This window comes from Hippichthys cyanospilos, chromosome 11 (genome assembly GCF_059441005.1).
Source record: "Hippichthys cyanospilos isolate Australia breed blue-spotted pipefish chromosome 11, RoL_Hcya_1.0, whole genome shotgun sequence".
NCBI classification, from domain to species: Eukaryota; Metazoa; Chordata; class Actinopteri; order Syngnathiformes; family Syngnathidae; genus Hippichthys; species Hippichthys cyanospilos.
Genome location: NC_142379.1, coordinates 10,289,404 through 10,303,387, shown reverse-complemented (window position 1 = coordinate 10,303,387; position 13,984 = coordinate 10,289,404). Strand labels below are relative to the sequence as shown.

The 13,984-nt window shown below is 41.1% G+C and overlaps 1 protein-coding gene across 2 annotated transcripts in view; it reads right to left on the bottom strand.

Moving 5' to 3' along the window:
* Positions 1 to 13,984, bottom strand: part of rsrc1 (arginine/serine-rich coiled-coil 1) — a 124,382-nt gene that overhangs the window by 22,337 nt on the left and 88,061 nt on the right. For both annotated transcript variants that reach the window (XM_088427778.1, XM_088427779.1), the window contains exon 7: positions 9,421 to 9,489. In XM_088427778.1, the coding sequence (XP_088283904.1) occupies positions 9,421 to 9,489 (69 nt within the window). The remainder of the gene's footprint in view (positions 1 to 9,420; positions 9,490 to 13,984) is intronic.

Genomic DNA, 13,984 nt, shown 5'->3' with positions numbered 1-13,984 from the left:
TTCTTATTCACAGAGCCGCCAAAGTACATAAATCAAGGTTTCAATAGACACGGGCTCTGTGCTTATGTCACTAACAACTACACAATCGCTTCTATGTGACCTCTGATGTCTGCCATGCAGGGAGTTGGGGGGGGGCACCACCCAGGAGGATGACGGCATTTTGACCTGCAACGGTCTGCGGGTGTGTCTAACCACTGCAGCCTGGCCACCCGCTTAGACCGCAGCAAGCGCCACTGCTGCGCCGCTGTGGGTGATCGTGTCCAGACATACACGTGTTCCCCTTTCACACATTGGGGGGGGGGGGGGGGGGGGGGGGGTGGTCCAATTCTAGAGAGGTCAGATCTACAGCAGGTCATAAATCTGCTGACTTTGATCCTAACCAGAGGAGCAATGATAACATTTGCCCAATTTATTGGTACATGTAAACCAGAATTTTCCAAAATGCCCTTAAATAATTAAGATTCAGGGGTAAATACCCCCTCCCCCCAATTAATTAAGCAACTATCAGTGCTTATCTTTATTCCCCGAACACAAACCTGAACTATGGGATAGCAGTGGAAAATCCTTGTTTAGAAAAAAGCCAGCCAGTGACTCATCAAATGTTTGCTGAATATACATTGGGCTACTGGCAATGGGTTAATTGATATGGGTGACCTGGGAAACGATTAGCAATCATTGAAGGTCAAAGGACCTGAACCAGCACAGGATGAAGGCTCGTGTAAATCAATTTTATCTTACTTCAGTGGGTGTGTGGAGCAACAAGCAAAAATATTCTTAAATTGAAATGATGGCGATACCGTATGTGTATATTGGGGGCTGGACATCACGATTTTTTAGATGATGATACTCACATCATAAAAAATCTTAAGGGTAAGTCAACCCCCCAAAAAATACATGCATACAATAATAGGTACACTAGTCTAAACACATCATTGTGAATAATATTGTGTGTGTGGAATATTAGTTAAGCATCAAAATCCATCTTTTTTTAATTCATCTCAGATGGTGGCCATTTTGCTTGTTGCTGTCAACTAAAAATGACATAACAATCACGACCCAGCTTGAGCATGTCACACACTGTTAAAAAACATCACATTAATTATTGCAAATTGCAAGCAATATTATTTATAAAATATTAATTAGAGAGACCCTTAATAAATGCCCACTTAATATGAGTTAACTGAATAGAAAACAAAAATCATTTACTCGTTGACTATTCTGTTCAGCCCCTGGTGTGTATATGTGTGGAGAAATGAGAGGCGCACACATGTACACAAGGTCACATGGGGTGAGTGGGACCGGGGTTCTCATTCATATGACCGGCACACGCCCGATCACACAACCTCTTCTAGGGAGGGGACTGTTATAAAATGGGCGGGGCTAGGATGAAATTTGCATTATTATTATTATTTTTTTAATTAAGCAGTAATTACTTGGCTTATCCTGTTGTAATGAAACAAATTGAGAGGAGATGGGAAGGTAAGGCGAGAGGTGTCACTCCAATGGTTTTATTTTGTATTTAGTTTTTTTTTTTTTTTTTGGCTATAGCATGTGGAGCAGACTGAGTTTGGGCTTCAGTTGGGGGGTAGAAAAAAAAAAAAGGTCTCCTCGTGATAATTAAATCTTCTCACACTGATTTTCTGCCAAATTTATTTCCCCGGGGACCATAACTGTGATTCAGTGCTTAGCAGCCTTGCATAACTAATGGTCTCGGCGTGGGGTGGGAGTGGTGTGTGTGTGTGTGTGTGTATGTGGAGGGGGGGGCACACCTGAATGAATAGGGAGGAGACAGGAGCAAATAAAGCCAGCCTGTGGCACTTTTCATCTCCAATCAATCATTATCCCAACAACGCCCAAATGGAAAGGATGGTTTTATGTAAGTTGCAAGCGGACTGTTTTAAAACGCACCTTTGAAGCAAAAGTTTAATTAATTGCCGGTCTGCTCTTGTTTTAAACGACTCCTGCAGTGCGTTATGGGCCAAAAAGCGAGCTCTTATTCCCGGAACAAGTGGGAGGTGGTGACGTGTAGGCTCAATATTGGTCTGACTGGCATGATTGTGTTGAACATAATAACACAACAAATAAGGCTATTCATCACAAATAAAAACAGGAGATGGGGCTCACGCCACCGATCGTTAGCAAATCAATACAAACAGGATTTTCTTACAACAAAATCACTGAGGGGAATCTGTGCAGTCATAATTCTTGGGCGGATCACGTATGATAAATATGCATATATAAGTATGACTTATTCGTTGACTGTCTTACGTTATCGTTAATGTGATCAAACGCAGGACAGAAATAAAATACCCCTGTATTTACTAGCGGTAAATTTGGTCGCTTGTCCTTTGGCGCGCCTGGACACAGTGGCCTCAGTAATTAAAACATTTAGAGCCTAGCCAGCTCTCCCGCCCCGCCACCCCCGCGTTCCCCGGGTGTGATATGGGGGTCACGCGCCTGTAGATTCTAATTTGCGCGCCATTTGTATTCATGACAGGCACGTGCTAAATATTTAACAGCGGCCCGGCAGGAGTTTTGTATTGTTAGGCTTTCCAGGTCAAATAATTTGATTTCAAGGCAGATTACATTAAGCATCAATGTCCAAGCAGGCACTCTCACTTGCCTCTCATTTCCTGTCTTTTATTGCAGCTCAAACTGAAGGGATAAACAGCTTTGGATCACACAAGCACATCTTATCCACGGGATTACTTATTATTTTCAATTAGAAAAGGCATCACATCGTTTATTATAAAACGTACACGTCGGCGCTGGATGCGAGCGGAACGGAAATTTTGGAGTGACAAATTGTTTAGTGGAGCGCCTAATCGTAACACAAATTATGATTACAGTGGAACCTTTAATGTCAAACATAATCTGTTACGGGACATTGGTCGACATGATTTATCCATACGTCCGATTTCTACACCGCTTGTCCTCAGAACATTTTCTTGGTACTAGGAATGACCAAAAAATAAAAAGATACTTTGAGACACATTCTCTTCATTCTCTTCTCTTCATTTTCAAAATTGATGATCTGAATGTTAACTAAAGCACAAGTGGCAAATTATTACATGGGTAGTTACTACTTATAGGGACCGTATGATGGGAGTTGCAACTTTTTGAAGATTTCAACCATGTTACAATGTTGATTTCTCAACCTCCAAAGTGTTACTTCCATTCATTGATGCATTTCTAAGAATTTCATGTTTATTCTGCACTCTTATTCCATGCAGCTAAACATGACTTAAGGGAGGCCCGATGATGATAGCAAGCCCTTGTACCCTCGGTGCAAGAGTAAATACATGCCGACCTTATCCACATCTTTTAGTTCTATTTTGGTTGCGGACTTGAAGAGGAGAGATTTTGCACCGTGTCAGCAAAGTGAACAGCAACGTTTCATTTATTAGTTACAATGTTTTGCTGTAGAAAATTCAGAAGTGGTAAAAATGTGGGTTTGGGACAACACAACCGGACAATCAACATCAGTGGTAAATAATTCATCCGCGGACAGAACTGTTGTCATGAATATTGGTTTCCCACTGGACCTATTTGACAAGAGGAACTGCTCTTAGTGAGCATGGTCACTTGAACACTTTAACGTGCAATAATACAACGTGTATGCTAGTCACACCATAAAGTAGTTAGCCAAAAATGTACTGTACAGTACAATTATCCAATTCTTCTAAATTGGAAAAAAAACAATTGTGGGCCACGAGGGGCAGCAAATCTTTCTCTGCTGGCCTATACACTCAGAAAATGCATGTTTTCATAAATTTTATTAAAAATAAAATAATCCTCCCAGATCTGTTCTTAGTATGACATAGTACATATATCCTATTTTTTACAATGCTCCCAGGGCTATATATTTAAAAAGGTAGTGCTATAAATTAAAAAACTTTTTATCCAATAATATTTACGCTAGCTAGAGTTGTCAGGTTTCCTGATATCTGCCAGAGCCTTCAAACTGAAAAGAGAAAAAGAAGGGCCAGGCTGTTCTCACGAGACAGTGACCTCGGGGAAAGCTAGCTAGCCCTACGTAAACCGACTGTTGCGCAAGCTACTTTGTCCCGCCAGGAAAAATCTTTTGCCCATCATTTTCAGAAAAACAACTACAAATGTTACCAGTGGCTGCAGCCTGGTGAATGCTCATTCTTGGCATTAAAGCATCTTAAAACCTATGGCAGAAACATCACCTGACAGACGCGGCTTTCAGGATACTCCTTGTCCATAGAAAGACTTGCTGATGGACCTCAGACCCACGGCTTAATTTTGACGGTAACAAAATTAAATGTCAAAAACGCGACAAATAATTGAATTGAAATGCTCTGTAAATTTAGTGTTACTTGCTTGGCCTAAATTAAGGTTGATGTAATGTATATGTTAGGCTTCTCAAGCCCTGGTGTCATATTAATGTTATTATTAGGCTTATTAGGTAGGAATAAATATACGCCATTGAAGGCCCAGAGTTGAAATGCACGGCCAGCCACTGGTAAAAAGTGATTGACATCAGAGCTAGTTAGACAGCGACAAGGCCTTAATGGATGCTAAGTTGAGCAAGTGTGGGGGGGTGGGGGACTGCAGCTGAATATTTAATGGCCATATAATTCCTCAACACAGACACACATACATAAAGACACACACACATACAGATACACACCCACCCCATGACCTGTCCTACACACAAAGTAATTAGGGAAACAGTCCTTTCGTTTAGCTGCCCAAAGAGCAAACGGTAGGTATATATTCCCTTAATGATGCAGGTTAAAGAGCTATTATACGTCTCATTAAAATATATGATCTCCCAATCTGCTGCTGGTTTGAGGTAATGGGCAGAGAACGGCACGCAAGGGGCTAAAACATCATCCTTGTTAGGCCTGGTGTCATATACTGTACGTATCAGCTCGACTACGTGACTGCACAAATAAAACAAACTCACAAAGGTAATAGTTTAACAGGTAAAGAAAATACAAGGGAGTATTTGTAGTCGTAGCAGGAGCAGTGGAAGTAGTAGTGAGGGTAGATTTACCGAGGCGAACGATAACAAATGCTCCACGAACATGCGTAATAAAAAGTAACAAATTATTTATTTAAAAGCATTGTTTTATTTTTAAAAATAAAACACCAATCCAAACTTTTCAAAATGCTTTTCTAATTGTCCACAATGCAATGCTAACAGTTGAACCCACTTGCCATTTTGGGGGTTTTCTACAGTAAATGTGATGATTCTGAACATAGGATGATGCTTGACTTGATGTGTTGAGAAAAATAAAGCACTCTATGTTCCTATCCCACTTGGGGGCGAACGTTGGTCAATGTAAGGAATAAAAGTTAGGTTTCGGTCAAAGCTGCAATTGCTTTTAAGACATTCTTAACATATTCTGAAAGTCTTAATTGTTATGAAAATTTACTGGTTAAGACCGTTTCAGACTATCTTGAGAACTATTGCGACCTTGAATGAACCCTGACGTGAATTTTGCAAATGTTCACATCTCAGAGGGATGGGAGCTTCAGGAGTAGGTGTAAGGTAAACCGTTTTTATCTTTACTAACGAAGCTTTTTATCGTGTTTAAGGTGACATCAAAGGAGTGTAATCAATAACAGCAAGTCAGACGCAATTACTGTATAGCGTTATGGTTCAAGATAGATGAGGGAGATACAGTCCAGAAGAAGAAGTGGGAAGTGACACGAGTGGAGCTTAATTAGGAAGTGGTATGTAAGTGGTCAAAATGATCAACAATATTAAATGCAGATTAATTTCAGATAATTTACTTGTTCCATAAATAATAATGCTCATAAAGGAATTTGAATGGGATGTCAAGTTGAAAGTGTTCTTTGTATTATATTATGCGCAATGCAGCTCCACTAGTCCAAAAACGGTATTCTGATTAAACCACACTGCCATTGATGAATATAGACAACAAAAATCTCGTTATCGCTCTGGCTGGACTTAAGAGAATTTCACTGCAAAACACATGATATTCACTGCCACTGACGACTAAAGAAGCCAAAGAGCCGTTTCACTGGTCTGGTGGAGAATGAGTTAATATTGTGTTTGTTAAATACAAATTAAGGAGCAAAATGCATAAGGTTTTTATCTATCTCAGGGGGTGGACACTTTCTGCCTGAAAATGACATCACTGTCATTGCTTAGGGCTCAGGTAATAATGAGCAGTCACAGCCCCTCAAGGTTCAACTGTTTTCTGAGTTTGATCATGTGACAAGCTGAGCCGTGATTGGTTGTTTCCTAAGTTACAACACAGTGTTCCCTCACTACATTCTGGTTCGGTTATGGACACTTCACACTATCACAGATATTCATTTATGATCATAACTTTTTCTACTGACTGTTTATGTCACTCTTTTTCTTGCAGTTCTTCCTTTTAAATCAAATGAGTCCAAAATAGCTATTTTATTTATATATTTAAAAAAAATCAACCTCTACTGCATGGGTTTTCTTTTATGACCATTCTATTGCTGGTTTACCTTGTTACTTTTCTTGCATGTATATTCCTCCTTTTAAATCGGACCCCCCCCAAAAAATATAGATATTGATTTTATGCGTTTGGTGTTTTTTTGTTGTTGTTTTTTTTAAACTAAAACAAGGAATCATAAAAAAAAAAAAAAGCTCAATCTTATTTTGCAGATTTTGGTTACCGAGGGTATTTTTGGCAATGTAAGCCCTGCAATAAATGACCTGCAATAAATACCGTGTTTAGACTAGTGGATCTGCATAGAACATATTGTAAAGAGTATTTCTGACTGACTTCCTGTTTTAATGATTTTAGACTAATAGATCCCTCAGCTTTCTAATAGATATCATAAAGTTAGTAGTTTCAACTGCTGAGCTCATTTGAACTATGTTGCTAACCACATGAGCTTCATGTATAGCTGCAAAATATCTATGGCAATTGAATAGTCTGTAAGGGTGTACCTAATGATGTGGCTTGCAGATTGCCCTGAAACTTCGGCTAGGTCATTACAGCTTGCGCTTAATACAGTTTGCACAACAAAAAGCACACAGCTATTGTGCTTGCACTGATGTCAAGTGTGCCTTGTGGGCACACAAAGTGCAATCTCTTGACTTGAAGGCATGCAGCTAACAAAGGATGATTCCTACCCTCTCATTCTCAGCGTCTTTCATTTCACACGTTTTCTTTTTCAAGCGCTAGCATCATCTGGCTGCCCTTAACCAGCGAGGCACACATTTCTTTTAAGTGGAGACTACTTTGTTAACTGATGGCCACGGGGCCAGTTATTGATCCCTCTGCTTTCTCTCACAAAAGCCCTGATGATAAGCGACCCCCCCCATCTTCTCGCAGGGCTTCACCGGCAATGATAGCGTGCACATCACAGCATTCACATGAATCAGATCCGGGTGGTTTCGATTAGCGCCACGCTAACGCGGACGCGCTGCCAGTCTCGGATCTATTTATGAACGAGGCGTGTAGGAGGTAGCGTTCCTCGCTTTTCCACTTCCACTCTTAAAAGGTTTCCTCATTTCGCTCGACTTTAGCGGTTCAAGTGTAAACTTTCTGGCGGAGTTGACCTCAGAGAGGCCCTGCGGGGAATGCAGACACCCCTGGTGAGCCGTTGCTAAACTGCAGCAGTGGCCCACCTCCTGCTTATGCTGGGAGGAAGGGCAGCGGCGGATACAGTTGGTTGCCTCTACTTGGGTGTGAGTGTCTGCCAGTGCGGAAGAAGGCCACTCCACAAAAACGAAAGCTCACATCTAGGTAAGGCAGAGGCTCTCAAAACACTGCGCTCGGGGTAAATTGGCCCATTGCAGGAATTTTCCACAGTCGGGTTTGAACAACTTGAGATTTTTTAAATTGACTATGACATGAAAGTCAAGTTGAAGGAGCACTGTACAACAATTCAGAGTTGCAATGCCACAGAGAGATGTATTTTGACGTGCTGCATAGGAGCAAATAAAATAATGCAGCAACTAACGCAACCAACTGACTGCCTCTAGTCTCACTTGTACCATTACCATAATTACCATAGGTAAGAATACCTGTACGTTCGGTACAGAAATACACATCTGTAGATCATAACTTGTCTTATGTGGCTGACAGATGAAATGTTGGAAAAAAAATCTAATCTTTTAAGTTTCCGTTTATAGGGCGCACCCTTACTTTTGGTCTTAAAACATGCCTCCTATATGTAGGGAATTACAGAACGTATGTCAAAATAAAGCAGCACGGAGGAGGACAAACTGACATAGATCGTGAGACTAAAGTAATTGATAGTAGTGGCATCAGGCTAATATTATTGCAAGGGTGGCATCAAGAAAAGGCGACAAACAACAACAGGGTGCAACAGAGAAGAGGAAGACGGAGAGGAGCGGAGAATACATTGCATCCAGAGCTGGGGACCAAAGTGAGAGTGCAAGGCTAATTACTTTCTGATGGCTGCACTTTCATTCGGCCAAAAGGGCAGCTAACTTTAAAGGTCACATTGCCATTCCTCCTTTAAGGAAGCACACTCATACGGGGACACACAAAATACACAAAGCTACAAGAGCGAGTCCGGCAATAGAAAAAGCCAAAACACCCACACTAGAACAAATTATTCTGCTGCTAAACACACACACACGCACACACACACACAGACACATTCTCATTTATATGGTGCCCTGGTCAGAACAAGGACCAGCCTCATTATTCTATCTCAGGACTTTTATTAGCACCAGCATATCGGGTGGAAATGACTCTTGGCTTTATTTGAATGTCGATCCGAGACTTGTGTGTACATACGCGTGCGCGTGTATGCTATGTCTGTGGCCATAGGGGAGTTTACATTCGCTGGCAGCAGAGCAAAGAATTCACATTTCCTGTGCATTTCATGCAAATGAACTAAGTCTTAATATAAATGGACATAAGTAAGTTCATTTGAGTTGATGGTGTGGAAAAAGCAAAACGAAGAGTGGAGAGGAAACATGAATTCACAGGAAACACATGCAGTAGAATAAATAAACTTTGCGATTCACATTCCATGCAGTACTGTAAATAAAAAAAAATCAAGAATCAGAACAAATATAAAATAAATATATTACAATATTTACTTATGAAGAGTGTATATCATTATGTGACTTGTACTGTATATCAAAATATTTTTCACCAAAGAAATGAATGAAAAATCTATTTTTTTTTTTTACTTGTTTTAATGAAAACTCCAAATATGTCATGAACATCTTCTAGCCTGTTTTTAAGACATTTTTATTATCTGTCAAACTGCTTTTCGTGAAGTGAATTGAGTTCATTGGCACTTTGACACGTCAAACCACAAGGAAGGCCTACATTTAAATATTCAAATTAAAAAATAAATAAAAAAACCTATGATGAAATATGGATTTGTGATGTGTGTGTTTCTTTGTTTACTTACAGTATAATTATGCTGCACAAGCATACACAAACTCACCTATATCCAGCTTTTTTCGAGTCTCCTCTTGCTTGGCAATTTTGGCTTTAAGAACTTCATCTGTTTTGGCTGAAAAAAAAAAGGGGGGGGCGGGGCATGGTTAATAACTTCGGAATAAATTATAGTGCAGAACACATAGGGACACTTTTGGTCCATGACAACAGTAGACAGTCACCACAGATGAAGCATTAAATGAGAGCACAATAAAAACTGGTTTTCTCGCAGACAGCGAAAGTTTCCTCTGAGAAAAGTCAGAGACAGCCACCCCGCCTCTCTCTACTCCTCGCAGCTCTTTATCGTGTTGGCATAATGAAATGCTTAAAAGCAAGACCGGTGGCGGGCGTAAACACTCGTCAGAGCATTTTAAGCATCTCGCTTCACATTCCCCCACCAGCCGCCTAAATAAAAAAAATAATCAAGATGTTAAGCAACATTAAAAAAAAATATATATAACGTACCGTGTGGCAGGACTATCAATACCACCTGTAAATTAATTACATTTCCGTTGTGCGCTGCATCATTTATTTTGCGGGCGGCGAGGCCTCGGCGGAGCCATTCGCCTTTATTGCAATCTCGCCGCTTGATGAGTGAGTTATGTAAAATTGAGTCTCCAATATCATTACACTTAATGAGTTTTAACTTCAGCAGGAAAAAAAAGTGTGCTCTTGTGCGAGTGTGTTTTTTTGAAGGTGGGGTTAACGCAATATAAGAGTGGGTGGAGAGCACAGGGAACGCGTAGGGCACAACTGTGGGAGTCGGACTGTGGATTATTGCTGTGAGTGTGCTTTGTTTGAAATGCCTCATTGGAAGCGACGACTTGTATAGATGCCAAGCAAACATGTTACATAAAATGCATACACTGCATATATATTGAGCGTGTGTGTGTTTGTGAGTGTGTGTGAGGCCACAGGGTGAGCTTGACTGCGCTGCTGGTTTTGTTCACTAATTGGCGTAGACAAAGAAGCCGTCACACTGCTGTTACGGCTGGTTAAGTCTGGAGGTTACGCATCTTTGCTAACAATGAATCGACATGGATGAGTGAACCCTCTTCTGCCTCCCTCCGCGTGTGTGCGCGGAACATTGTTGGTGTGTTATTGGATCGCTTTAACTCGGCGCAAACAAAGTCCCAATTTAGGAAGCCGAAGGTTCGGGTCAAAAAGCAAAACAGGAAATTCTGCATCTTGCCTTTTCCTAATTATGGTGGAACCTCTTTGGTCAAACACGAGCCAACCCTTAGAAAATACAATGGTGCCTTCACTTACAAGTTTATAACACTGTCATAATTGATCATTAACTGACAAGTAACCAATTGTCAAATTAATACACAACTATTTAAAGAACTAAGTATATAATTTAGAGCATGCTCTATGTAAAGCTCCAGCCCGCGGGCCAGATCCGGCTGGCAAGGACGTTTGGTGTTTAACCAAAAGAAGGCATTTGTTTTCCCTTTGGAAAACGACGGCAGAACCAGGAACTCCATCAATTTAAAAAAGTACAACATCAATCTCTCTTATGTGGAGTTGCTTAATTGTTGTTGGGGTTTTTTTTTTTACTAAACAATACTAAATAAGAAGTAATCTGTTAATCAACCTTAACTGGGAATAATGATTTGGCAATACACTCTAATGCAAAATGAAATTTTATCCAATTAGTCAGTGAAATGATGAACATAATTATCATTACTAAAATGTTGATAGTGACAGCCATACAAGTATAATTTTTCATTCCCATTATAATGAAAATGCTATCAATGCATTCCAGGCCAAATCAGACTTTTGACAAAACATACACTAATCACAAAAACAAAATATTGATGGTTAAAAAGGTTTGGCCATTATGATTTCATGCTTCAAAGCGTACTGACAACTTGTGGAGTGTACGCTTTGGCCACCAGGAGGGAATTTATCACATTTATAGTACAACATTTATAGTACAACTTTTCCAACTACGGTAAGTAAGTCTATTTTTAGGGCGATGACCACAGGGAAAAAGATTTGTTTTTGCCATGTGAAGTGTAATTGTGATTTTTTTTTTCTTTGCTACTTTTAGCTTTACAGGGGTGTCGAACTCATTTTAACTTGTGGGCCTGATGGAGGAAAATCTATCCCCAAGTGACCCGGACCAATAAAATCATGGTATATATTTATATAACTTTAAAACAATAACTTCAAATTTATTAGCACTTTTTAATTACTGTTCAAAATAGTAAAAGCACAACATCACTATTAATAAGACAGCATTAAGATTGTTAATAATCATAAAACATTTCAAGCTTTTCCAATAAGACAGCATTTAAATTATTAATAATATGATTATTATGTCTTATTGGAAAAGCTTGAAATGTTTTATGATTATTAAACATTTCAAGCTTTTCCTTTATTCAAAAATTCAACTCATTTTTATCCTTTATAAAATCGTCTCGCGGGCCGGATTAAACCCATTTGCGGGCCAGAATCGGCCCGCGGGCTGTATGTTTGACACCCCTGGCATAGACAAACCTTTAACCTGTATAAGTGCCGTAAAAAAAAATAGTTAACAGTTGTTGAAAGTTGGTTTATATTGCTTTCTCCTTGTATCAATGTTAAAAAAAGATCAGTTATAGGTATACTAATACCATGTTTATAGATAATAATCTTTGGTCAGCGTGGCAAGTGAAGGGGTTCGAAATGTTTTCTTTTTACTGGAGGGGGGGCTTTGCAAAACATAATTGAGAAGCACTGAGCTAGCAGGGAGTGAGGGACCACTATTTGTCATGATTGCTGAGTGTTTGCAGAGGTCTGCTTTTCACTGTGTGCTCTCATTGCAGCCAAGAATTTATTTAGAATGCACAGTTGCGTGTTTGTGAGAGGACACCTGTGCGTACGTAGGTGTGCATGCGTTGCTTTGCTCGGGGCAACGGGGAGGCAGGAAAGAGACAGTGCGGTATGAGAGGTGTGATGGGAGAAAAAGGAGGTAAAAGGGTCCAGAAACACAAGCGCATAGATGGCAGCCATGTAGGAGAAAGGAAGAATTGACAGCTTGAGGGGGGACAACTAAACAAGCGCGAACAACATCGGGAGGATTTGACGCCTCTTTAGCGTTGTTTATCCTCCACCTCCATCCCTTCATCCTTTGGCCAAAAGCATCTCTTATCCTCTTCTCCTTCTGTTTTTGCCCTCTACCCACCCCTCCCCGCGTTCGCGTTGTCTCTTGCTCGTCTCTCCAGTACACCGTGCCTTGGGGCGATAGCAGCAAATCAAACTGTTTATCCATCTCTCATCAGCGCGCTCGCCTCGCGGGGCCCCCGGCCCCCTCAAAACAATGGAAGCGCAGAGCCAGGGATGCAGTTTAATTACATCAACATGAGCGATTCGTTAAAAGATGATCTGCAAAACAGGGGGCAAAAGTATTGGGACACACCTCTGACATGAATAACTCATCGAATGGCGGTTACTCTAGACATTACTTATTCGGTCGATTTATTATCGTCCAGCGACGTACATGACAGCGATGCAAACAAAATGCAAGCAAAGCTATGTTGCATCCATGAAAATCTTTTTCTTCATGGCTTTGTGGCTCACGTCCATTATGCGATAATAGTGTGATGGACTCTTATTAAAGCGGGTAATAAACGGTCTTTCACTTCATTTAGTCTGCGTTCCATCTTGGCTGTGTGAAAGGGGTGGAGTATGTCCTGATTATGAGTGTAATTGCAGCTCGGGGGAGTCCCTGCGATGGCTGCCAGAAGATGCTTCAAGCGCTACAAAAGAGAGGAAGAAAGTGAGGGGGGAAAAAAGGAAGGTTGCCATTTTTTTTAAACCTCCTCCCTTCAGAAACTCCTCTTCTATCGCTTCTTTTTCCTGCGCTCTCCTCTTGGCAGGATTAGCGGGGTCTCGTTAGAGGGGGAAATGTAATAACGCTCCCACCAGGTGGAATGGGGCCATTATCAGCCAGGAGATGGATGGGCCGTGTAGGGCCGGCGGGGGCCACGGGCGCGCACACAATTTAGATTCAATAAACTGGCAAAGCAAGACCCACAATCTGATTTATCTCTTTACACGTTGCCAATGCTCGCTGCTCCGATACTGATTCCCTATTACCACGCGGAGAGGGACTATTCATTGGACGGTCGCAGGGGCTTGTCGAGGTGGGGGGGCCCTGGGAGCACAGTAAAACAAATACAGCGGAGGGTTAATACGTTTACGCATAGATAAACAATTAAATCTAAAGCTGAGGTGGGTTATGGAGTTATTAAGGGCAACTAGGAGAAGGCGAGTGCGGTTGTTGCATGGGCCTTGGGCTAGGTACGGTACATACATGGTGTATCACAAGTGAGAATGGATATCATATTATAGAGTTTGAAAGAGCAGCATCCAGCCCACGTTTTGCAGCAAGTCAATACCACATGTAAAAAGCAGCCAGCTGAGGTCAGCGCAACTGTTATTCACTTAGCTTGTATGCGCGTAAATGCAAGAGGGCACGTGTTGGCGGAAACGCACACAACACATCCTGCTTGACTGCAAGCGTGTGGTCGGTCAGTGGGCGTCGTTAGCCGCGGCCGCCAATCAAAACCGGGGTGAGATAA